The 26,236-nt window shown below is 43.8% G+C and overlaps 1 protein-coding gene across 1 annotated transcript in view; it reads left to right on the plus strand.

Annotated features, from left to right (window-relative positions):
• Positions 1-26,236, plus strand: part of KATNAL2 (katanin catalytic subunit A1 like 2) — a 159,727-nt gene that overhangs the window by 96,621 nt on the left and 36,870 nt on the right. Inside the window, exon 12 of the mRNA XM_030192914.1 lies at positions 12,130-12,221. Coding sequence (XP_030048774.1) covers positions 12,130-12,221 — 92 coding nt within the window. The remainder of the gene's footprint in view (positions 1-12,129; positions 12,222-26,236) is intronic.

A 26,236-nucleotide genomic window follows, 5' to 3' on the forward strand; every position in this document is an offset into this window, starting at 1 on the left:
GGTTGGCTACTGCTCCGCGGACCTTCTCCAAAGTAATGGTGGTCATCGCGGCCTTCCTGCGAAAGGAAGGAGTACAAGTCCATCCTTATCTGGACGACTGGTTGATCCGAGCCCCCTCTTATGCAGAGTGCGGCAAAGCTGTGGACCGGGTGATTGCTCTTTTGAGCTCCCTGGGGTGGATCATCAACTGGGAGAAGAGCCAGCTGCGCCTGACTCAGTCCCTGGAGTATCTGGGAGTTCGATTCGACACCCAAGTGGGCAGAGTGTTCCTGCCAGACAATCGGATTGTCAAACTTCAGGCTCACGTGGACCAGTTCCTAGTAGCCTCTCCTCTTGGGGCTTGGGACTATGTGCAGCTGTTGGGCTCTATGACGGCCACGATGGAAGTAGTGCCCTGGGCCAGGGCTCATATGAGACCACTACAACACTCTCTGCTGCAGCGCTGGACTCCGGTGTCGGAGGATTATGCTGTGCGCCTTCCCTTGGACCCAGCAGTGCGCAAGGCTCTGAGCTGGTGGCTGCAGACAGACAAGTTGTCTGCAGGAATGCCTCTGGTGACCCCGGAGTGGATTGTCGTCATGACGGACGCCTCTTTGTCGGGCTGGGGAGCCCACTGCTTGGGAAGGACAGCGCAGGGGCTCTGGTCTCCTGCAGAGGCAAAGTGGTCTATCAACCTCCTGGAACTCAGAGCCATTCGGTTGGCGCTTTTGGAGTTCATCCCGGTACTGGCGTTGGAGCCAGTACGGGTCCTGTCGGACAATGCCACGGCTGTGGCCTATGTCAACCGCCAGGGAGGTACCAAGAGTGCCCCTCTAGCCAAGGAGGCCATGAATCTATGCCAGTGGGCGGAAGCGAACCTGGAACAGCTGTCAGCGGCCCACATTGCTGGAGTCATGAATGTCAAGGCGGACTTTCTCAGTCGCCATACCTTGGATCCCGGAGAGTGGCAGCTATCTGCTCAGGCGTTCTTGGACATCACGAAGCGCTGGGGCCAGCCGAGCCTAGATCTGATGGCGTCATCGGCCAAGTGCCGCGCTTTTTCAGCAGAGGACGGGACCCTCGATCCCTGGGAGTAGATGCTCTTCTCCAACAGTGGCCGACACAGGAGCTTCTCTATGTGTTCCCGTCCTGGCCCATGTTGGGCAGGGTGCTAGACCGGGTGGCAAAGCATCCGGGCCGGATAATCCTGGTGGGTCCGGACTGGCCCAGACGTCCCTGGTATGCGGACTTGATCAGGCTCTCAGTGGACGATCCTCTGCGGCTGCCAGTGGAGCAGGGCCTGTTGCATCAGGGTCCCGTGGTGATGGAGGATCCCTCCCCCTTTGGTCTTACGGCCTGGCTATTGAGCGGCAGCGTCTGAGAAAGAAGGGCTTCTCAGACAAGGTCATCGCCACTATGCTAAGAGCGAGGAAGCGCTCTACTTCTACTGCTTACGCCAGGGTTTGGCGTACCTTTGCAGCATGGTGTGAAGCAGGCTCACTTTCTCCCTTCACTGCTCCAATTTCTTCAGTGTTGGCGTTCCTGCAAGAAGGTCTGGAGAAAGGCCTGTCGCTCAGTTCCCTTAAAGTCCAGGTAGCGGCTCTGGCTTGCTTCAGGGGCCGCCTGAAGGGTGCTTCCCTGGCTTTGCAGCCAGATGTGGTGCGCTTTCTCAAGGGAGTTAATCACCTGCGCCCTCCTCTGCACTCAGTGGTGCCTGCGTGGAATCTCAACCTGGTGCTAAGAGCCTTGCAGAAGCCGCCTTTTGAACCCTTGTCAAGGGCATCTCTGAAAGACCTGACGTTGAAAGCAGTCTTTTTGGTGGCTATCACTTCAGCCAGAAGAGTTTCCGAGCTCCAGGCACTCTCATGTCGAGAGCCCTTTCTGCAGTTCATTGAGGCAGGAGTGTCTATTCGCACAGTGCCTTCCTTCCTGCCCAAGATTGTTTCTTGCTTCCATGTGAATCAGCAGCTCTTTCTCCCTTCCTTTCGTAGGGAGGACTACCCAGAGGAATACTCTGCTCTCAAATATCTGGATGTGAGACGAGTCATCATCAGATACTTGGAAGTGACCAATGATTTCCGGAAGTCGGATCATCTGTTTGTCCTGTTTGCAGGTCCTCGTAAGGGTCTGCAGGCTGCTAAGCCTACAGTGGCAAGATGGGTCAAGGAAGCCATTGCAGCGGCTTATGTGGCCGCGGGGAAGGTGCCGCCTATCCAGCTGAAGGCTCACTCCACTAGAGCTCAGGCGGCCTCGATGGCAGAGGCCGGGTCCGTCTCCTTGGAAGAGATTTGCAAGGCGGCAACTTGGGCATCGGCCCATACCTTCTCCAGGCATTACCGCTTGACTGTGGCTGCTCGGGCGGAGGCCCGGTTTGGAGCTTCAGTGTTGCGGTCAGGGATTTCTATGTCCCGCCCTGGGTGAGTACTGCTTCGGTACATCCCACCAGTCTATGGATTGATCAGCATGATGATATGGAAGGTAAAATTATGTATCATACCTGATAATTTTCTTTCCATTAATCATAGCTGATCAATCCATAGCCCCTCCCAGATATCTGTATTGTTTATATTCTGGTTGCATTTCAGGTTCAAGTTTAGTCTTCAGTTCCTGTTCAGGAGGATTTCGTGTTCAAGTTTTTCAATGGATTCTTCAAGAGTTGAGACGAATTTGTGTTACAGTGAGCTGCTGCATTCCTCTCCCCTCCGTTTTACGGGGCTGGATTGAGACTTAAATTCTGCCGGCGCTCCCTCCCGCTTCGTGCGGCAGTAGGGCAGCTTTGTACCCCTCCCGCTTCGGCGGTGTTAGGGTCAGTCAGCTCCTCCCGCGGTTGCAGGATAAGCCAGATCCCCCCGCATCGGCGGGTGTGGTGTCCCTCCCCCGCTCCGCGGGGATGAGCTGGACGGATTCCCCTCCCCCATTTGTGTGGGGATGAGCTGGGTTAATTCCCCTCCCCCGTTTCGGCGGTGGTGAGCTGGGCAGAGTGTCCCTTTGTGGGTGTAATTCTCTAAGTGCTGAGTCCTGCGGATGGAGCTTGGATATCGACATACTGAGGAGTTTCCGGCAGCACATGACCACATATAGGGAGGCAAAAGGATTGCTCTCTATCTCCACCTGCTGGTAGATGGACACAACCCACCAGTCTATGGATTGATCAGCTATGATTAATGGAAAGAAAATTATCAGGTATGATACATAATTTTACCGTAACTTCACCTGTTGCAGGCATTCTCAGTCTATTCCTTGGGACACACATAGCCAGTCAAGTTTTCAGGATATCCACAATAAATAGGCATGAGATAGATTTGTATCCAATGGAGGTAGTACAAGAAAATTTATCTTACTCCTATTTATTGTGGGTATCCTGAAAACATGACTGGTTAGATGTGTCCCAAAGACTGGGTTGAGAACCCCCTGCTCTACTGTGACAATCAGACCAAAATTATTTTATTTATTTAGATTTCTTTTTCAATACTTTAATCTATAATGATCAGAGCACAATACAAAAATTTACAGTACATTCTTCCGTCAACAAGCGGGAAGAATCAGCCAAGCAAGAGGGTTTGATAGTCCTTATATGGTTTGTGTGTATGGAATGTTTTTTGCACTTCTGCTGCCTTATGTGTCCCCGCCATGTGGCTATTTGCTCTCCAAGATTTATTTTTTCCTATTAACACTAAAAAGAATTTTTATCTCTCAGTTACCTTTTTTTTTTTCTTTTGGGTTTTCCTTTATCACCCCCACCCAAAAGAGGAAATCTGGAAAAGAAAATCCCTTTCACAAAATTGAGCCTCATATTAAAACTAGTTGCTTCCAGGCCCAGAGTGAAAATACTGGGGCTTGCATTACATAACATGTATTCTCACAATAACACTCATTAATGCATGTTAGCAAATCTAGTCCATTCAGTCATTGCCATTGAACTGTTGTATATCACCAGGGAAACCCAAGAAGAGGGTAAAGGATCATGGATTTGATATACTGCCTTTCTGTAGTACACCAAAGTGATTTATATTTTATTATATGCAGGCACTATCGCTGTCCTCTAGTGCACTCACAATCTATGTTTTTGTTGTTGTTGTACCTAGGACAATGGAGCGTTAAGGGACTTGCCCAGGGTCACAAGGAGTTGCAGTGGCAACTGAACCCAGTTCCCCAGATTCTCAGCCCACTGCACAAGCCATTAAGCTACTCCTCCAATGTTGGTCTCCAAGTTTTAGGTCCCTTTGGAACCCTTAAGGGTGGCTTCACCAAGCCAAGTTGCATAGATGAGAGAGTACACGTTTATAGTAGACCATTTTTCTCCTCAGAAGAGCATCTAGAGACTACAGATCTAACCAGATAAGTCCAGTATCAAGAATACCCTGTCTCATTACACCTAGCAAGATTTGGACTGGGTTTTTTTGTTGTTGTTTTTATGCTTCCAGTTCTCCAAACTTTTGTAGAAAGAACATAAGAATAGCCATACTCATTCAGGCCAATGGTCCTTCTAGCTCAGTATCCAGTTTATAGCAGTGGCCAATCCAAACCCAAATAGTAGCAACAGTTAATGCTACCAATCCCAGGGTAAGCAGTGGCTTCCCCATGTCTGTCTCAATACAAATACACCAACTTGATCAGACAGGAAAGACCGGACCCAACATATCTAAACTTTGTACAGAAAAATAGCCAAAGAAGTCTCCTTCATTCACTGGGAGGTAAAGTAGCTAAATGTTGCTGCACCTAAAGGCAAAGTTGCAGTACCTACACACAGGCTACACTGAGAACTTCAGACATAATGTGGCAAAACAGTTTGCTGTGCCACTGTAGCAAGAAAACTAGATCTTAGAGTCCAAACAAGCCACTTCCTATACAAGTCAGGGAAAATTAAAACTTTGAACCCTATAAATAGTACATGGCTATGTGTCAGATTCATTGGGAATTCCATGTTCTTTGGTAATGGAGGCTGGAGACGTACAGCTAAAGTCATAAGAGAAGCCAGTGAATAATTATCCTTTGGGCAGCAGCAGGATAGAGATGCCCCTGGAGGCCCCCGTTGGACTACCATCGGGTGTGTCCTTCATTAGAGACCAAATGTAAGCAAGACACTGCCTGTCAGTAGAGAAAGATACCATTGGGATAGCCTATGCTTCTGTCATGTACTTTTGAGGCACCCATAAAGCAACTGACAGAGTAGGCCTTAAAGTTCTGATCACTCCCAGTAGGGAACCAAGCACTTCTAGCCCTAATACAATGAGGGGATTGAGAATAAACATAAACAAGCCCTCCCAGGTGGGTGTTGTGATGGGAGCTCAAATTGCTCAAATGACTACTGTAGGTTATCTTTTGTGGAAAGATAAGGCATTACCAGATTATGTTATGATTGACTCCAGAACCTCAATATTGTGGATCTCATAGTTGCTCAACAGCAGTTCCAATGCATGAAGAAAGGATGAGAGCATAGCTATCGGGACTATTGATGGCTTGCCACTGTTAGGTTCTACGACCTTAGAGACCAAACTTCTGTTATTTACAATGATTCATGACCACCAGGAGATGATATAGTTATTTTCAATTTTGAAAAAATAGAAAAACTTTATTGTATGTAGATTCCTTGATATGTCCAGTTCTCTTGTGATCTGCTTTGAACCGCGAGGTATAGAAGGAATATAAGTTTCATTGTTAATGTTCCACACTTCATCATTTTAGACATACTATTATGCCGTTCTACGCTAGTATACTAGTCTAGAACGGCATGAGCTCCATATCCAGTAGAAGACAAGTGAAATAGCCTTCTCTTCTATGTTTTGCCTACGGAATTGTATGTCTAATGTTGATATGAAGGAAAATTATCCAAAAGATGATCCACAGGAGTTTTAAGGCTGTACAGCAATAACAGTGGAGACTGAACAGCTACCTAAGAAGTACCGGAAGCACTGTTCCCTCTAAGCCTAGCAGGAGTCATCCAACTGCATTGCTTCCAGTGGGAGGTGGTTTCAATATCATGGATGTCCTTCTCTTTCAAAAATGAGCCCAATAGTTTACCTAAACAACATCTTGATGCTCTCCAAAGACATTTTGGAACACAATCAAAGGGTCTGTCAGGTCCTACATCATTAAAGAAGGCATAAGCTATGTGCCAGGTTAGAGAAGTGTAAATTTGATGAGAAATCCATTGAGTTCCTGGTATATATAATTTCACCAGAAGCAATATATATGGACCCTGGAAGGTTTCTGCTATGTTGGAACAGACAGTTTTGAAAGCTACAAACGAGAATGCAATAATTCCTAAGATTCCTGCTGACAGAAGTTATCCCTTTCCAATGGGCTTGAGACCAACAACAGACTTTAGATTGTTTAAAGGCCCCACTGCTACCTAAATCTTTATACACCCAGATCCAGAGCAGCCACTCATAGTTAAGATCAGTGCATTCAGAGTGGCCATTGGTGCCATTTTGTCTCCAAGGAAGACTGGGAAATCTCCTGTATCCATATGTTTTCTACTCATAGAAGCTAATGTCACCTAAGAAAAAAACTACCATACCTGAGACAGATTTATTAGCTATTATGATGGCAGTTGAAGAATGGTACCCCACATTCTTGAAGGGACATATGACCATAATCATCTTAAATTTCTTCAGATTGAAAGTGAACTCCAGACAAGTGCATTGATGGCACTTTTTCCAGTTCAGTGTTGTGTGACTTACAATTCAAGTTCTCAGTAGTAAGTTGAGTGCCCTTTACCAGGGAGAAAAAGAAGAAGCAATAGAGTCTGAGATTCCTACCATGATCATCCACCATGAGAATTTCAGCTTGACCACTATGAAACTGAATATTATAGAGCAAGTAAAGGCATTCTTACTCAGTGATAAATTTGCATATGACCCATTGCAGACAATGATTAGGGGGTCGATGCTCAAAGGTACACAGTAGAGTTTCACTTTACTGCAAACCTAATGCAGAAAAGTTACCATGGAATGCTTAGAGTAATAAGCATGCAACTTAATGCCACGTTAAAATTGTGGCAGTATTTTGCTGCTCATCACTAATTTTCCTGCCAATGCCTGAGCTCAGGCACTAATAAGATAATTGACATAAAGGGGGAAAAAAAAGGCATGCTCCTTACCACCAACCCAACCCAAAATACTCTGGTAGTCCAGTGGCCACCTCCCACAGTCTGGCCAGGCCAGGACCCCTCCCCCAACACATTATCCAGCAGCCATCCCCAGCTAGGCTAGGTCCAGCCAAGCCAGATCCCCCTCCCCTGAGTCACAAATTGAACTGGTGTTCAGCAGCTGTCCCCACCCTCAAGCCATGCTGGCCGTGCCCCCCCCCCCCCCCACCGTAACTTTGATCTGGTGGTCTAGTGGTAGCCTAGCCCATCCCCTACCTCTTAGGAAGCAAGAGCAATGCTCACTCACTCACTCCTGCTCTGGGTTGCCATCTTCAAAATGGTGGCACTCCGCCCTGCGCAGGAGGATTGCTGGAAAATTTTAAACGGAATAAAGATCAAATCTTGAAGGTAGCCACAGTAACACGTCCAGTTATCTCTGCCGAAAGACTAAGACCTGATGCACATCTGCAATAGGCTTCTCAAAGCTTCTCGATGTGTCTAAACTGAAGAAGTTTTCCCATGCCAGGCACCATCAATGACATCACCCAGTAGTGAGGACTTGCTATCCTGCTTTTCCTCATAGAAATAGTTTGTCCTTGACAGCAATTTCACCCCATTTCTTCTCCAGATGTAGGGGCCAATGCTCAACCAGTGCTAAAAGGGTGTTAAGTGCCATGTTTGGATGCATATTAATTGTTAGCCGAATGCTCTAATGGTTTCAGCTTAAGCATTGAAACCATTAGCGTAGTCTGTATTTAAATGTCATCATTAACTACACTGCAGCTGAACCCATAAGTGGTTCACTTTTCAGTAAGATGTGGGAGGGATGAGAGGGGGTGGGTAGGTTTGTACAGTTTGTGGGGTATCAACAGTTTGAGTGTTGGTGGTTTGGGTTCAAAGGGGATGGGAGAGGGGTTCTAGGTTTGGAAAGTATCCATTTTATTTTTTTTCTGGCTCCAGGTGGATATTCCTTGGGTTCCCCAAATGGGTGCTATTGTGGTGTGCATTGTCTACTATAAGGGTGGAGGCTGGGACATCCCTGGGGTTTTGTCTAGGAGTATACACCTCACTCTTGCCTCGTCACACACCTTACATCTTAGCCCCTTGAGCTAGTAATGTGGAATGTTGGGAGGCATTCACTCATTTATCAAGCAACACAAAATTCTTCATATGCTGTATAAATGACAAGCTTCTATAGCTTTTTTTTACAGGAGATACACCTTAACAGCGTTAAACACGTTAATTAGGTAGATGGTGGGTGGGGGAGTACTTTCATGCCCCAGCAGTGGGGGAAAAAACAGGAGTCATAATACTGCTGCACAAGGGATTATAGGTGATTACCCATAAAGTGATCTAGAACCCACAAGGTAGACTTGTCATAGCAAGTATCACCATCAGTAGGACCAAATGTGTACTCTTACGTTTATGCACCAGACACATTTGATAGGAAATTTACTGTTGAGGCATCTTCATGGTTTGGATAATTTGCATATTTTATGGGAGGGGATTTTAATGAAGTTTCTGACCCGCAGTTAGATAGATCACATCCCCAGGTGACACCTCGGGGATCTGTGAAGCCTTGGACACGGTGGATATGTGGGGAACCTACCATCCTCTGGAGAGGGATTACACTCATCTCTCCTGAGCACACTCCACTGTGCCCCAGATAATTTCCTGCTTTCTTGGGCTGTTCTTCCCATTGGGAAAGATCAGGACCCAACAAGATCTCTGATCTTACTTCGGTGGAGATGCAGATTGCCTTCTCAGTGGGTCCGATGAGAGTGTGGTAATAGCAGTTCCTCCTTAAAGCTTTATAGAGATGCTAAATTTCTTGACCTTTTGTTGGAGAAATGGTGTTCCTATGCACAATGTAATGGGGAGCACCCACCACTGTGATGTCATTAACAGTAAGCTGGTACCCTGGGTTTCTTTTTTTTTTTTTTTCCAAATAATTATAGTTTTACAGTACAAACATTTTTGAATGCATAAAAATCACTGAATGGTCATTCTAAAATTTCTGTAACTTCACTGTGTTTAAAGATAATCTCATTCCACTCGGCACATAAACATTGATAGTAACAAATAAAGCTGTAAAATTTCACGTTGAAATTCAAAGTGGTTGCTGAGAAAACAGCAAAAAGTTTAGGAGGTTAATTTATTTTTGGCTCACCCTATAGATATATTTATACACACACAGGTGAGCTTTAAATACCATCTGATGTCAGTATCTAGGATTTCCTCTTTTCCAGTAATTAGATGTGGTTCACATTGGCAGAAGAGAGCTCATTTGGAGTGGATTTTTTTAAACATATGAGTTAGGGATCTTTTTACTAAGCTGCGGTAAAAAGTGTCCTGCGGTAGTGTAGGCTCATCTTTTAGGCACGCGCCGGGCCAGTTTTTACTGCGTCTGCAAAAAAGGGCTTTTTTTTTAATGGGACAAGAGAAGGGCATGTGGTAAAACTGAAACCAGTGCATGCCTAAAACTGGCCTGAGCCCTTAACACCACCCATTAATCTAGCGGTAAGGGATCACACGCTACACGCACGGTGACTAGTTGACGCGCGCCAACTGCCGATTACCACCAGAAAGGCCGTGCGTGGGAGGAAATAAATACATTATCCAGACATTATGGGCGTGTGTCAAATCTGAAATTACCGCCAGTGGGTGCAGTATCCTGGAAGTAGCTTCATTTTGCCGCACGCTGCATGCGTATAGAGCCTAATGTGCCTTTGTAAAAGAGCTCCTTAGTGTTGTTCAAGATAGAAGACAGGCAAAAATGTACTTGAATTGAAATATTTACTATTTTTTTTTTAATGGAAAGAGGATGAAAACAAAGAACTAGGATAACCTCCATGGAATGGCAGTTCAGCTCAAAATAGCAATGGAATCACTGTATTTTTGCTTTAAAGAGGGCATAGGATGACCTACATGGGGTAGTAGTCACAGTCCTAAACATCGTACTAGACAGATTGATTAAACCATTTTGGTCTTTATCTGCTGTCATCTACACTATTATCTGTTGTCAGTAACGCAAGTTTCTCAGGTTTATTTTCACTGGATTTATTTAACGATATCATGTACTGCATAGACATACAAAGATTGTCAAAATGGTATGCGGCAGTACCAGCAGTTTGCGTTAGCAACTAGTCCAACGCTGCTGGAACGTTACGATTTTTCTTAGTGATTTCTTCTTGGAAAACTTACCTCAAACCTTTTGGAAATGCCACATACTAAGAGAAAAGGGACCGTTAGGGCGCGTGCCCAGCCGTCCCTAACTTCAACGCCCGACCAGCAGACGATTGAACGGTTTCTCACGCGACAGTCCACTATGCAAGTTTCGGGAGGTCCCGCTGATCTATCGGCGTTAGGAGACGCCGATAGCCTGGGAATTGACACGTCGTTGTCTCCCCCGATACTCTTCCCGCCTTTGCAGCCAGCAGTACTCGATTTTGAGGGTGGAATGCTGACCCCGGAAGTCGGGGAAACAGATCCACCACTGGGCCGGCAAATCGTAGTTTCTGCTGGAGCTCCCCAGACAACGGAGTTGAAGGGCACTGTAGCCCAGCAAGAGAGGCCTATGATATCTAAAGCCCCAACTGCGAAGGTGACACTGGAGGCGATATGGGAAGCGCTCCAGCGTTTGGACAACACTGTGAAAACTTCATCAGGCAAGATTGATACACTTTCAGAAAACGTTCAGAACTTAAATGTTGCATTTACTACCATGTGTACTGAGACAAATGAAAAAATAAATCTTCTAAACGATGATTCTAGGAAAATGAAAGAAATAACTACAAAATTGATTCAGGATAATCTTCAGATTCATAATAGACTTGAATATTTTGAAAATTACAATCGAAGATTAAACCTTCGATTGTTAAATTTTCCTCGTACTTCAGTATATTCTCCTATGGATGTATTTAAAAGGTACTTGACGGAAAATTTAAAATTTACCTCTGACAATATTCCGCCTTTGAATAAAGTCTATTATCTACCTGTTAAAAAAGTAAGTGAAGATTTACCGCTTGCTCAACAACCTCAAAGAGATATGAATGTTTCAGAACTTTTAGAAACTTCTTTATCTTCAACAATGGATAGACAAACACTTCTGGTCTCATTCGTATTTCAGCAAGATTTGGATTTGGTTAGAAAATTGGCTTTGAGAAACCTACAAATCCCTTTTTATGGAGAGAAAATCTGGGTATTCCCAGATGTTGCTAAATCCACACAGACCAGAAGAAAGGACTTTTTAGCATTAAGATCAGCTACTTTGGCGCTGGGAGCCACATTTAACTTAAACTATCCATGCAAATGCAACATAAAATATTTGGATGTTAAATATGTTTTTCTTAATCCTGTTCACTTGAAACAATTTATAGATCAGAAGAAATTGTCATGATGTAGATTGTATTCTAACAGTGCTGTTTCTAGGACGAGAATATATTAATAATACAGTGGATAATCTGCTAAGTCTTTCTTTAATGATTTCTTATTTTTCTCTCTCCTGAGTTTATATTGGCTCCTGCCTCTTCTAAACGGTGGACTAAATAAGATATATTATTTTTGCTTTATGTTTAAGTTTATGAAGAAACTTTTCTTCTTTTTTCTTATATCTGAATTTCCTATTCAAGTATGAAAATGGCTTGTAAATTTATTTAAAACAAAATGGTATATGCAAATCAAGAACTATACACATGAATTAAATCAGTCTTAGTATATTAAAAATAATTGATTGACCAACAAATAGCCTTCTCAAAGAAGTTAAAGTAGGTCTACAGCTCTCAAAGGTTTCTGACAGAGGTGAGACTGTTCCACATCTTATATGTTCTATTTTCTCAGATTATTGGATGAAAATTCAGGTTAATCTCAAGACCTGCTATCCTAAAACAATGCATCCTTATTATCTATGATGTCAGCTCCTTTTCTAGAGCTGTTTTCTCAAAAGGCCACTGGTGTCAATGTCACAGTATAACTAGTAACATAGTCATAATATATTCTTTCTGAAAAGTTTAATGACATATTTGCTAAAATCTTTGTGTTCTTTTTTTTTTTTGGAACAGGTATTATTTGAACTTGCTTGCTATCATGCACCTTCTACCATTTTTTTGGACGAGTTGGAGTCTGTGATGAGTCAGAGAGGTGCTGGTTCTGGGTAATTAATAACTTTACATTAAGACTAGTGTATCTGATTCTACAGATTAAGGCATAAAATGTAACTCCCTACAGTTTTCTGCTGTGTCCTCAGCAACCACTTTGAATTTCAACAAGAAATTGTACGTACTTATTTAGTCATCATACCTACACATTAGTCTTAAACAACATTTAATTATTTTAAGCTATGTCGATATTACTGACATTTTAGCATTACTACCTAGCGGTTATTGCGTTTTTAAAAAGGTTTGAGCTAAAACATAGTAAAATAACGTAATTTAAACAATACAATTAACAATATGTCAGAATTTCACAGTCATAATCTTGTGTCAGACAGGAATAAATCTGACTAACACCCACAGTGCTGAGGTCCATACCTTGGCTCCAGAAACGAGACTTGTTAGCTATTATTTGAAGGGCCCCTCCTGTGATATAGTTTCTCCCTCCAGACTTGGTACTCCATATGCCATGAGTTTATTCTGGATAGATTTTATTTTCGACAAATGGCCATCTATTTTGCACCTGGCTTTTCAGAGGGGAAAAAGACTCCAGAAAACTTTCAAACATAAAACATGCAGAAAATCTGGCTTACAATGGCTATTTAATTACTGATCTCAAATGTACTTCCTAAAAGGTTTTAAAAATGCGATTTATTTTTAAGCAATTTATTAATATGACGGTTAATAAAAATAAAAACGAGTGGGAAGGTGATAACTTTTTATTGGACTAACTTCATACATTTTTGACTAACCTTTGGAAGTAAAAAAAAATAAAAACCCTTTGGTCATTATTTTTGAACAATAACAATAAATAGTCTTGCATGAAGATTTTCTGTCCTCAAAATTTGATAATGATTTTCTTTTAAAAATAGAATGTCATGATAGGCAGCATTTTGCCCCAAAGCTGTATCAAGGAGAGGTAACACAAATAACCCTCCTCCCCCCTCCCACACACACCATAAAACAAACAAAGCCCAAAATAAGATGTATTAGGTTTCATAAAAATCTACTGCCTGATATTCAGCCAGTGGTGGAGAGCTGGGCTGTTTCTGGTGACCAGCATTGAATATCTGGGGTTTTCAACACTGTCTAGCGCATGACTCGTTATTTGGCCGCTCAGCCTGACCAGTTAATTTCAAGACATTAGGATTTAACTAGTCACACCCCCAGAACACCCCCAACATTGCCAGCTTTAGTTTTGGTTCTAACCAGGCATTTTCAGCGGCGTTAACCAATTAAATGCAGCTGAAAATGACCATTATCTGGCGAGACATGAGTTAATCAGTCAGCAGCCATTCCTGGCCAGTTAACTTGTGCTGAGTATTGCCAGCTAGTCACTTCAATAATACGTTTTGTACTTGCATCCAACATCAAGAACCACAAGTTTTAAAAGGGGGTTTTGGATTTAGCTAATGCCCTTTCAGTAATAGATCATGGCAAGGGCTTACAAGTTAAGGGGCCCTCCTTAATGCTTGGTTAGCTTGCGCTAACAGGCTACTGTTCAATGAGTTGAAGTGTTTTACGATATTTTGCCTATTTGTGCACTGTAACCCACACATTGCCTATTTTAAAAAATATATTTTTAGGAGGGGGCATGTTATGGGCGGAGAGTGAACATTCCTGCATTATCCAGCTTACACGTTAATGATTAGTGCATGCAAACTAGATAATGCAAGTTTAACGATGGACCACTGAATTTTTAGGTTTATTTATCCTTCTCTAAATTAGTATGGACCAGCCACCCCCAAATAGTGGGAACAAATAAACCAAGGCTATGTAGGTATGAGAAAGGTAAACTACTTTAAGTACAAATCACACGATACAGTTTCTCATGGGAGAACAGGCAGTACTGTTACACAAAAGTGTTAGCTGCTTCTGCCCTTCTCCAAAGTAAAGCTTGGACACTGTCACTTATATACATTCATACTTAGCAACCGTTCAAATACAGTTTATATTATAAAAACCTGATTAGCACTTTTCGGAAAGCCTAGTCAGCCTCCCACAGGAATTATCTTGTTCCTGTTTCCAGCCACCTGTTTCCCTTATGTCACTAAATCATATTTTCCTGTTTCTGCACCCTTGTCCTTCTCATTTTGTCTGCACGCAAGGGCGTCTGCCCATATCATGAGCTCTTGAGTCACACAGAAGTCACTGAGGTCTGGGCCTATTCATAACTCAGGCCTGAACCAAGGTTCATGGTTATGCCAATATTTTATATTTCAACATCTCCCTCCTTGAAGGCCTTCGAGAGTAAGCTGAAAAGCCGTAGCCTCCTTAGTCTTTCTTCATAGGGAAGTCATCCCATCCCCGCTATCATTTTAGTCGCCCTTCGCTGCACCTTTTCCAATTCTACTATATCTTTCTTGAGATGCGGCGACCAGAATTGAATGCAATACTCAAGGTGCGGTCTCACCATGGAGCGATACAACAGCATTATAACATTTATTTTATTTTTGTTACATTTGTACCCCGCGCTTTCCCACTCATGGCAGGCTCAATGCGGCTTACATGGGGCAATGGAGGGTTAAGTGACTTGCCCAGAGTCACAAGGAGCTGCCTGTGCCTGAAGTGGAAATCGAATTCAGTTCCCCAGGACCAAAGTCCACCACTCTAACCACTAGGCCACTCCTCCACCAGCACCATTGCATCAAGGGGAAAGGACGATATCCTATCATACGGGCAATGTCATCCATGAATCTGTCAGCATCTACAGGGGGCAATTAAATGAGATAGAGAGGCAATCAAACAAGGAAGAGGGAAAGATACACAACCAAAGAGAGAGAGGGGGGGGGGGGGGGGAGAAGAGAGAAAGAGGAAAACAAACAGGGATAGAAAGAGAGAATAACCTAAATATCTCAGAAGGAGAGCATGTGCCACCTGTTTTCCATACCTTTCCTAATAATACCCAACATTCTATTCGCTTTCCTAGCCGCAGCAGCACAGTGAGCAAAAGGTTTCAGTGTATTATCGATGACGACACCCAGATCCCTTTTTTGTTCCGTAACTCCTAACATGGAACCTTGCATGACATAGCTATAATTCGGGTTCTTTTTCCCCACATGCATCACATTACACTTGTTCACATTTAAAAAGGTGTTGGACGGTTTCCTAAAGGACAAGTCCATAAACCGCTACTAAACGGACTTGGAAAAATCCAAAATCCCAGGAATAACATGTATAGAATGTTTGTACATTTGGGAAGCTTGCCAGGTGCCCTTGGCCTGGATTGGCCGCTGTCGTGGACAAGATGCTGGGCTCGATGGACCCTTGGTCTTTTCCCAGTATGGCATTACTTATGTACTTATGTACTTTAGCCGCCCAGTCTCCCAGTCTCATAAGGTCCTTCTGTAATTTTTCACAATCCTGTTGCGAGTTAACAACTTTGAATAACTTTGTGTCATCAGCAAATTTAATTACCTCGCTAGTTACTCCCTTCTCTAAATCATTTATAAATATATTAAAAAGCAGCGGTCCTAGCACAGACCCCTGAGGAACCCCACTAACTACACATCTCCATTGTGAATACTGCCCATTTAACCCCACTCTCTGTTTCCTATCCTTCAACCAGTTTTTAATCCACAATAGGACGTTTCCTCCTATCCCATGACCCTCCAATTTCCTCTGTAGCCTTTCATGAAGTACCTTGTCAAATGCCTTTTGAAAACCCAGATAAACAATATCAACCGGCTCCCCTTTGTCCACATGTTTGTTTACTCCTTCAAAGAATTTAAGTAAATTGGTCAGGCAAGATTTCCCCACACAAAAGCCGTGCTGACTTGGTCTCAGTAATCCATGTCCTTGGATGTGCTCTGTAATTTTGTTTTTGATAATAGCCTCTACCATTTTCACCGGCACCGACGTCAGACTAACCGGTCTATAATTTCCCGGATCTCCCCTGGAACCTTTTTAAAAAATCGGCGTTACATTGGCCACCCTCCAATCTTCCAGTACCACACTCGATTTTAAGGATAAATTGCATATCACTAACAGTAGCTCCGCAAGCTCATTTTTCAGTTCTATCAGTACTCTAGGATGAATACCATCCGGTCCAGGAGATTTGCTCGAACATATCTAAATCTGCACTACCCAAACTGCAAAGGCCTCGAATGCAAATCAACTTACGCATCCAGCTTTTCCTACATAAGTACACAACTCTGGAACACACTACCAAAAGCCTTGAAAGTGACACACAGAGGCATATTTTCAAAGCACTTTGGGAGGCTAAGTGCCATAGATTTCTATGGAACTTTGGGAGGCTAAGTGCTTTGAAAATAAGCCTCACAACCACCTAAATTTCCAGAAATTACTAAAAACTAACCTATTCAAAAAGGCATACCCCGCCGATCCAACCTAAATGCCTGATCTCTGCAACACAACAAAATTAAAGTAATGGACATGATTCAACTCCTCTGAAGCACATTCTCTAAATGTGAAAGCGCCACATGAACTTTATCCTACCACACTATCACTTTGTATCTGTTCTCACCGGAGCCGGCAAACGCCTTCCGGTACTATGTAAGCCACATTGAGCCTACAAATATGTGGGACACAAATGCTACAAATAAATAAATAAATACATTTAACTGCTATCAAACACACTAGTGATCTAAAACTAGCAAAACACTGTCCCAAAATAAATATTTATCTGCTGACATCACTATTAATCCTAGCACTGCTGTTACAGCTTGCATGGCATGAGCAATAAGGAGCCACTGTCCTGAACCACACATGATACTGAACATACACCTCTTCTCTCTTGCCTCTGTGTAAGAGGAGCATTAAGGGTAACAGGCTTACAGATAGGACAGATCTGACCAACCAAAGGGTTGCTATTAGGGCTACAGGAGGAATGGACTGCATTCTTCCTGTGCAAGCTGGAGGTCCCTTGTTTAATCCTGTCTGATTTACACTCCACAGTCTCTCTGCTACTGAATACCACAACTTAAACTACTACTACTATTTAACATTTCTAAAGCACTACCAGGGTTACGCAGCGCTGTACAATCTAACAAAGAAGGACAGTCCCTGCTCAAAGGAGCTTACAATCTAAAGGTCAAAAAAGTGCAGTCAATCAAATTGGGGGCAGTCTAGATTTCCTGGATAGAGGTACAATGGTTAGGTGCCGAAAGCGACATTGAAGAGGTGGACTTTGAGCAAGGATTTGAAGATGGGCAGGGAGGGGGCTTGGCGTATGGGCTCAGGGAGTTTATTCCAAGCATAGGGTGAGGCGAGGCAGAAAGGGCGGAGCCTAGAGTTGGCGGTGGTGGAGAAGGGTACTGAGAGGAGGGATTTGTCCTGTGAGCGGAGGTTACGGGTAGGAGCATAAAGGGAGATGAGGGTAGAGAGGTAATGAGGGGCTGCAGATTGAGTGCATTTGTAGGTTAGTAGGAGAAGCTTGAACTGTATGCGGTACCTGATCGGAAGCCAGTGAAGTGACTTGAGGAGAGGGGTGATATGAGCATATCGGTCTAGGTGGAAGATAAGACAGGCAGCAGAGTTCTGAACGGATTGAAGGGGGGATAGATGGTTAAGTGGGAGGCCAGTGAGGAGTAGGTTGCAGTAGTCAAGGCGAGAGGTGATGAGAGAGTGGATGAGAGTTCGGGTGCTGTGCTCGGAGAGGAAGGGGCGAATTTTGCTGATGATATAGAGAAAGAAGCGACAGGTCTTGGCTGTCTGCTGGATATGTGCAGAGAAGGAGAGGGAGGAGTCGAAGATGACTCCGAGGTTGCGGGCAGATGAGAGGGGAGGATGAGGGTGTTGTCGACTGAAATAGAGAGTGGAGGGAGAGGAGAAGTGAGTTTGGGTGGAAAGATAATGAGCTCGGTCTTGGCCATGTTCAGTTTCAGGTGGCGGTTGGACATCCAGGCAGCAATGTTGGATAAGCAGGCTGATACTTTGGCCTGGGTTTCTGCAGTGATTTCTGGTGTGGAGAGGTAAAGCTGGGTGTCGTCAGCATAAAGATGGTATTGGAAACCATGAGATGAAATCAGCGAGCCCAGGGAAGAGGTGTAGATTGAAAAAAGAAGGGGTCCAAGGACAGATCCCTGAGGAACTCCAACAGAGAGCGGGATGTGGGTGGAGGAAGATCCATGAGAATGTACTCTGAAGGTAATGGTGGGAGAGATAAGAGGAGAACCAGGAGAAGACAGAGCCCTGGAACCCAAATGAGGATAGTGCAGCAAGAAGTAAATTATGATTGACAGTGTCAAAAGCGGCGGATAGGTCAAGGAGGATGAGGATGGAGTAGTGACCTTTGGATTTGGCAAAGAACAGGTTATTACAGACTTTAGTGAGTGCCGTTTCTGTCGAGTGTAGAGGGCGAAAACCGGATTGAAGCGGATCGAGGATGCCATGAGAGGAGAGAAAATCAAGGCAGCGGCTGTGAACGGCGCATTCAAGTATCTTGGAGAGGAAGGGTAGGAGGGAGATGGGGTGGTAGTTGGAAGGACAGGCAGGGTCTAGTGATGGTTTTTTGAGAAGTGGTGTGACTACAGCATGCTTGAAGGTGTCAGGGACAGTTGCAGTGGAGAGAGAGAGGTTGAGGATATGATAGATGGGGGGGTGACAGTAGGAGAGATGGTGTTTAGTAAGGCGGTGGGGATGGGATCAGAGGAACAGGTGATGCATTTCGAGGAGGAAAGAAGGTGGGCGGTTTCCTCCTCAGTGATATCAGGAAAAGAGGAGAAAGAGGCCTGGGTTGGTTGGTTGAGGAAGTGGGTTAAAGGGTGAAGAGGAGGAGGTGGCTTGGTAGTGAATTCGAGGTTGATCTTCACCTTGTCACGGAAGTAGTCAGCTAGTGATTGAGGAGAGAGTGAGGGGGGGTGGGAGCAGAGGGCACTTTGAGGAGGGAGTTAAGGGTGGTGAAGAGACGACGAGGGTTGGAGCCGAGAGAATTAGTCAATTGGGTGTAATAGTCCTGTTTGGCAAGGAATAGGGAGGACTGGAAGGAGGATAGCATGAATTTGTAATGAATGAAGTCGGTATGGGTGCGAGATATCCTCCAGAGACGTTCGGCAGATCGGGCGCAGGAGCGAAGGTATCGGATGCAAGGAGTCAGCCAGGGCTGGGGATTAGTACGCCTTGTGGGACGTGAGATGGATGGTGCAAGTGTGTCCAGAGCAGTGGAGAGAGTGGTATTGTAAGCAGAGACAGCCTTGTCGACAGACTCGGAGGACATGATGGAAGGGAGGAGATTAGAGATACAAGAGGATAAGGTGGGAGGGTCGACAGCCTGGAGATTCCTGAAAGTAGTGGTTAGTGTTGGGCGGGACTGAGGGGGAGGGTGATGAAGTGTCCCTTGTTTAATCCTGTCTGATTTACACTCCACAGTCTCTCTGCTACTGAATACCACAACTTAAACATGACCAAATGCCTGAGCCTAATTTGCTGTTTCTTTTTCGTGGCTTGTAGCCAAATCTTCAGGAGTGCCAAATTGGACTTTAAAGAGCAAAGTTCAATAAACAGTATGGGCTGTTAATCACACTAAGATAATCTAATACTGCAAAAACTGACAGCCAAGCCCAATCTCAAAGGGTCAAATGTAGTGAATATACACTAATAAATGACAAATGGGAAATACCGTCAGAAACCAAGGTCACTGCCAAGGTCTGACCATCAAGACACTGATATCTATATAAGATTTGTGTGCCTGTGATCTTCTCTCTTTCATGGGGTATATTTTCCCATATCTTGTCAATAGAATTGATTCACAATGAAACCATTACTGAGCACAAAAAAACTCTCCAAGCAGCAGCATTACTTAAATAAACAAACTTAGCTGTCTCATTGCTGCACCATAGACAGGGTTGAACCACTTCCGAGGGGGGGGGGGGGGCAATCGAAAGCTTTTGCTCCAAAGAAAAGAAACCCCGATGGATTTTTATTTTGAACACTATGGAGCCTCATGGTCTTAACAGCTCTATAGAATGGAATGCCTTTTATTGATTTTTTTTATTTTTTTGCATAATATCTAGCAGAATTCCTTCTATTTTTTTTTAATTATTAGAGACCTCCAGTTACATAAATAGTTTAATCTATCTATGGTGTGAGTGATTTACATCTTGTAGGAGTTTCAGTGATGATCCTGTTTTGTTACACAGGTTTGCAGGTGTTTTTGTATTTCAAAGAAATTTAGTGCACAAGCAATTTAGTCAGTTTTTTTGCTGCTGTTGGACATGTTTTAAGATCACTATGAGAATTTATTATGAGAGAACATTTTGATCGCGTTGTTGCACGATGACGTCAGTGATGCTTTGTTTTGCTATGTGGATCAGTGAATGTTTGTGCACTATGTATGGGTTGAATATTTAAGCATTTCTGTGAGCATTTTTAGTCCCATATACTGTTTGCAAATGTGGCTGAGAAAGTTCAGTCTGTGTGATATTAAAGAACAGTGCAGTGGATGGTGACTGTGGCTTTTGAATCATGGTTGCCTTGTCTCGTTTTTTGGTTACTGTCACTTTAAACAATTCTTGTATGCAGTCCCTTTAAATTGCTCCACTGAATCCCTAGTTAATATAGGATATAGGTTAGAGTTTCTGTAGGATGGTTGTTTTTTCAATGTCTTTACAAGTGAAGCATAGGTGGAATTCAGAGCTGGTCTCCAAGAAGTTTGGATAGCTAGAAGTAAGTGCTATTGGATTGGGTGGGTTTCTTCATTTCTTATCTTTTATCTTTGAACATTGTAATTGTGGGATAGGATGGTAAGAGTGTGTGAATGGTGCATTTACTTTGAATTCTCTAAGACACAAAACTTTTCTTTTGTAGATTCATACCCCAACAATTATGCTAAAGTTGAGTGGTTCCTGACCAAGCCCTGAGGTGGGCAAAACGATCTGCCCCCCCCCCCCTGTTGAAAGTCACCAGTTTGAAGTGTGGGGCATTCAGCCAGCAATGAGACAGCTAAGTTTGTTTATTTAAGTAATGCTGCTCAGTAATGGTTTCATTGTGAATCAATTCTATTGACAAGATATGGGAAAATATACCCCATGAAAGAGAGAAGATCACAGGCACACAAATCTTATATAGATATCAGTGTCTTGATGGTCAGACCTTGGCAGTGACCTTGGTTTCTGAGGGTATTTCCCATTTGTCATTTATTAGTGTATATTCACTACATTTGACCCTTTGAGATTGGGTTTGGCTGTTTTTCAGTTTTTGCAGTATTAGACTTACTTAAAGAGCCCCATACTGGCCACTGGACAGAAATGTCTTTAGTGCCTTTGGTCCATTTATTGCAATATTCATATAATGAAGCCTAGTGTTCCTATCGGTATTTCGATCTTTCTTAGACATCTCATGGATAGAAACTAGAGTAGCAACAACCTGGGTGCTATCAGCACAGGGATGGGGGACAGCTGACCCCAAAAGGATTGCCCTGGCCAGGGACAATGATGCTAATGTGGAAACAGATGTCCCCCGCCCCCTCTAACATTCCAACCCGGGGGGGGGGCCGGTTACTGTTAGAAAAAGAAGAAATAATGGGGTTAAATCAGACATGCCAACAGTTTCAATTGCGCCATACTGGGGGGAGGGGGGTAAAGTAATGCCAATGAAGGTGCTAGCAGTCACAGAACACAAAGAGGAATACAGTGCAACCAAAAACAAAGAAAAGTCTACACTACACGTCCACAATAAGCACAATTTCCCATATAACCTCCCCCCCCCAGCAAAAAAAAATACATAACCACTTACCAGTGCCGTCGTCACTTTGAGCCTCCAGCACACACAGATGCATGTCTGCACCTCCAAAATACTCACTCAGTCCCCACAGGTGCATGGAACCAACTCAGTTCCTCCCGGGTGTCTTTGGCAGATAAAACCATCACTACACTTTTGGCAATCTCCTCATACATCCTACCTCATCTGATTATGGCTGATTCGCTCACCAGCCTGGTCCTTAGCCTTATACCTTATACAAAGTAAAACAAGAACTCACAGGTTACTTAGAAATAAAAAGAAAGTTTATTCCAAAGAAAAAGAATAAGTTTAGTTCAGCAGCATAAGCGCAAGGCAAATCTGAAATATAAAAGAGAGACAGTTAGGGAGTCCCTTCTTCCCAAGACAGTTTCCTGGCTTGGAGGAACTACTAAGCCCTTCTTTACAAAGGTCTCATATTTATACAATTTGATTTAGTATATATTTTACAGTAAGCAGGAAATTAATTACCATCTTAGCACATCCCACCTACCAATCTACCTTCCATTCCAACCACATCTAACTTATATCCTATCAAACGTCAGTTCATACTCTAATTATAGGAATTATGGTTACACCTCCTAGCCTGATCCCGAGTCACATAGCCAGACTATCTTTTCCCCATCATCTGACCTTTGTGTGGGTTAGCTGTCTGCAAAGGGACTTTCCCAACTTCTCCTTTTCACTGTCTAAAGATTCCCATATGTTTCCCTGCCGCCGGCACCCGCCTCTTCCCTTTACTGAGACCGCCTCTCTGATGTAATTTCCTGTTTCGTCAGAGGCTCAGGCAGCCGCAGTAAAGGGAAAAGGCGGGTGCCAACGGTAGGGCAGCGTATGGGAATTGCTGCCAGGTTTAGAAAGTGACAAAACAAGTAAACACCGCGAACGGGCTGGAGGTAGGAAGGTGAGCAGCATCTCGGCTTGGGAGGGGGAGAGATCTTGGCATGGAGTGGGGGTGGCATCTTGCCTTGGGCCAGCACTGGGGAGCCTCATAAATCATCCAGAGGGTCACTCTAAATGCATGCCAGACCACCTAGCCCAACGTGCCCATACACAGGCCCCCCACACCATACATTCTCATCTCATTACTGCCTTGACCAAAATACATGATGCGACAGCTGGTTCGGTTACATAAGTACATAAGTAGTGCCATACTGGGAAAGACCAAAGGTCCATCTAGCCCAGCATCCTGTCACCGACAGTGGCCAATCCAGGTCAAGGGCACCTGGCACGCTCCCCAAACGTAAAAACATTCCAGACAAGTTATACCTAAAAATGCGGAATTTTTCCAAGTCCATTTAATAGCGGTCTATGGACTTGTCCTTTAGGAATCTATCTAACCCCTTTTTAAACTCCGTCAAGCTAACCGCCCGTACCACGTTCTCCGGCAACGAATTCCAGAGTCTAATTACACGTTGGGTGAAGAAAAATTTTCTCCGATTCGTTTTAAATTTACCACACTGTAGCTTCAACTCATGCCCTCTAGTCCTAGTATTTTTGGATAGCGTGAACAGTCGCTTCACATCCACCCGATCCATTCCACTCATTATTTTATACACTTCTATCATATCTCCCCTCAGCCGTCTCTTCTCCAAGCTGAAAAGCCCTAGCCTTCTCAGCCTCTCTTCATAGGAAAGTCGTCCCATCCCCACTATCATTTTCGTCGCCCTTCGCTGTACCTTTTCCAATTCTACTATATCTTTTTTGAGATACGGAGACCAGTACTGAACACAATACTCCAGGTGCGGTCGCACCATGGAGCGATACAACGGCATTATAACATCCGCACACCTGGACTCCATACCCTTCCTAATAACACCCAACATTCTATTCGCTTTCCTAGCCGCAGCAGCACACTGAGCAGAAGGTTTCAGCGTATCATCGACGACGACACCCAGATCCCTTTCTTGATCCGTAACTCCTAACGCGGAACCTTGCAAGACGTAGCTATAATTCGGGTTCCTCTTACCCACATGCATCACTTTGCACTTGTCAACATTGAACTTCATCTGCCACTTGCACGCCCATTCTCCCAGTCTCGCAAGGTCCTCTTGTAATCGTTCACATTCCTCCTGCGACTTGACGACCCTGAATAATTTTGTGTCATCGGCGAATTTAATTACCTCACTAGTTATTCCCATCTCTAGGTCATTTATAAATACATTAAAAAGCAACGGACCCAGCACAGACCCCTGCGGGACCCCACTAACTACCCTCCTCCACTGAGAATACTGGCCACGCAATCCTACTCTCTGCTTCCTATCTTTCAACCAGTTCTTAATCCATAATAATACCCTACCTCCGATTCCATGACTCTGCAATTTCTTCAGGAGTCTTTCGTGCGGCACTTTGTCAAACGCCTTCTGAAAATCCAGATATACAATATCAACCGGCTCCCCATTGTCCACATGTTTGCTTACCCCCTCAAAAAAATGCATTAGATTGGTGAGGCAAGACTTCCCTTCACTAAATCCGTGCTGACTTTGTCTCATCAGTCCATGTTTTTGTATATGCTCTGCAATTTTATTCTTAATAATAGCCTCCACCATCTTGCCCGGCACCGACGTCAGACTCACCGGTCTATAATTTCCCGGATCTCCTCTGGAACCCTTCTTAAAAATCGGAGTAACATTGGCTACCCTCCAGTCTTCCGGTACTACACTCGATTTTAGGGACAGATTGCATATTTCTAACAGTAGCTCCGCAAGTTCATTTTTTAGTTCTATTAATACTCTGGGATGAATACCATCAGGTCCCGGTGATTTACTACTCTTCAGCTTGCTGAACTGACCCATTACATCCTCCAAGGTTACAGAGAATTTGTTTAGTTTCTCCGACTCCCCCGCTTCAAATATTCTTTCCGGCACCGGTGTCCCCCCCAAATCCTCCTCGGTGAAGACCGAAGCAAAGAATTCATTTAATTTCTCCGCTACGGCTTTGTCCTCCTTGATCGCCCCTTTAACACCATTTTCGTCCAGCGGCCCAACCGACTCTTTGGCCGGTTTCCTGCTTTTAATGTATCTAAAAAAATTTTTACTATGTATTTTTGCTTCCAACGCTAATTTCTTCTCAAAGTCCTTTTTTGCCCTCCTTATCTCCGCTTTGCATTTGGCTTGGCATTCCTTATGATCTATCCTGTTACTTTCAGTTGGTTCTCTTCTCCACTTTCTGAAGGATTGTTTTTTGGCTCTAATGATTTCCTTTATCTTACTGTTTAGCCACGCCGGCTGACGTTTAGTCTTTTTTCCCTTTTTTCTAATACGTGGAATATATTTGTCCTGAACCTCCAGGATGGTGTTTTTAAACAGCATCCACGCCTGATGCAAGTTTTTTACTCTGCGAGCTGCTCCTTTCAGTCTTTTTTTCACCATTTTTCTCATTTTGGTCGTAATCACCTTTTCTATAGTTAAACGCTAGCGTACTTGATTTCCTAGTTTCACTTCCTTCAATGCCAATATCAAAACCGATCATATTATGATCACTGTTATCAAGCGGCCCTCGTATCGTTACCCCCTGCACTAGATCATGAGCACCACTAAGGACTAAGTCTAGTATTTTTCCTTCTCTTGTCGGCTCCTGAACTAGCTGTTCCATGAAGCTGTCCTTGATTTCATCAAGAAATCTTATGTCCCTTGCGTGTACAGATGTTACATTAACCCAGTCTATATGCGGGTAATTGAAATCCCCCATTATTATTGTGTTGCCCAGTTTGTTTGCGTCCCTGATTTCCTTTAACATTTCCGCATCCGTCTGTTCGTCCTGGCCAGGCGGACGGTAGTACACTCCTATCACTATCCTTTTCCCCTTTTTGCACATGGAATTTCAATCCACAGTGATTCCAAGGAGTGTTTTGTTTCCTGCAGAATTTTCAATCTATTTGATTCAAGGCTCTCGTTAATATACAATGCTACCCCTCCACCAATCCGATTCACCCTATCACTACGATATAATTTGTACCCCGGTATGACAGTGTCCCACTGGTTATCCTCCTTCCACCAGGTCTCAGAGATGCCTATTATATCTAATTTTTCATTTAGTGCAATATATTCCAACTCCCCCATCTTATTTCTTAGGCTCCTGGCATTCGCATATAGACATTTCAAACTATGTTTGTTGTTCCTAAGTACATCATGCTTAGTACTTGACAGTATTAATTGGCAATCTTTTGTCTGATTTTTATTGTTATTTAAAGATACCCGATCTACTACAATCTCTTTTGCAACCTCACTATCAGGATACTCTATCTTCCCTGTTATGGTGATATCTTTGAAAGATACCTTATCCCGAACCATGCTCTTTTGAGCGACTGTTGGCCTTCCCC

This window comes from Microcaecilia unicolor, chromosome 2, assembly GCF_901765095.1.
Source record: "Microcaecilia unicolor chromosome 2, aMicUni1.1, whole genome shotgun sequence".
NCBI classification, from domain to species: domain Eukaryota; kingdom Metazoa; phylum Chordata; class Amphibia; order Gymnophiona; family Siphonopidae; genus Microcaecilia; species Microcaecilia unicolor.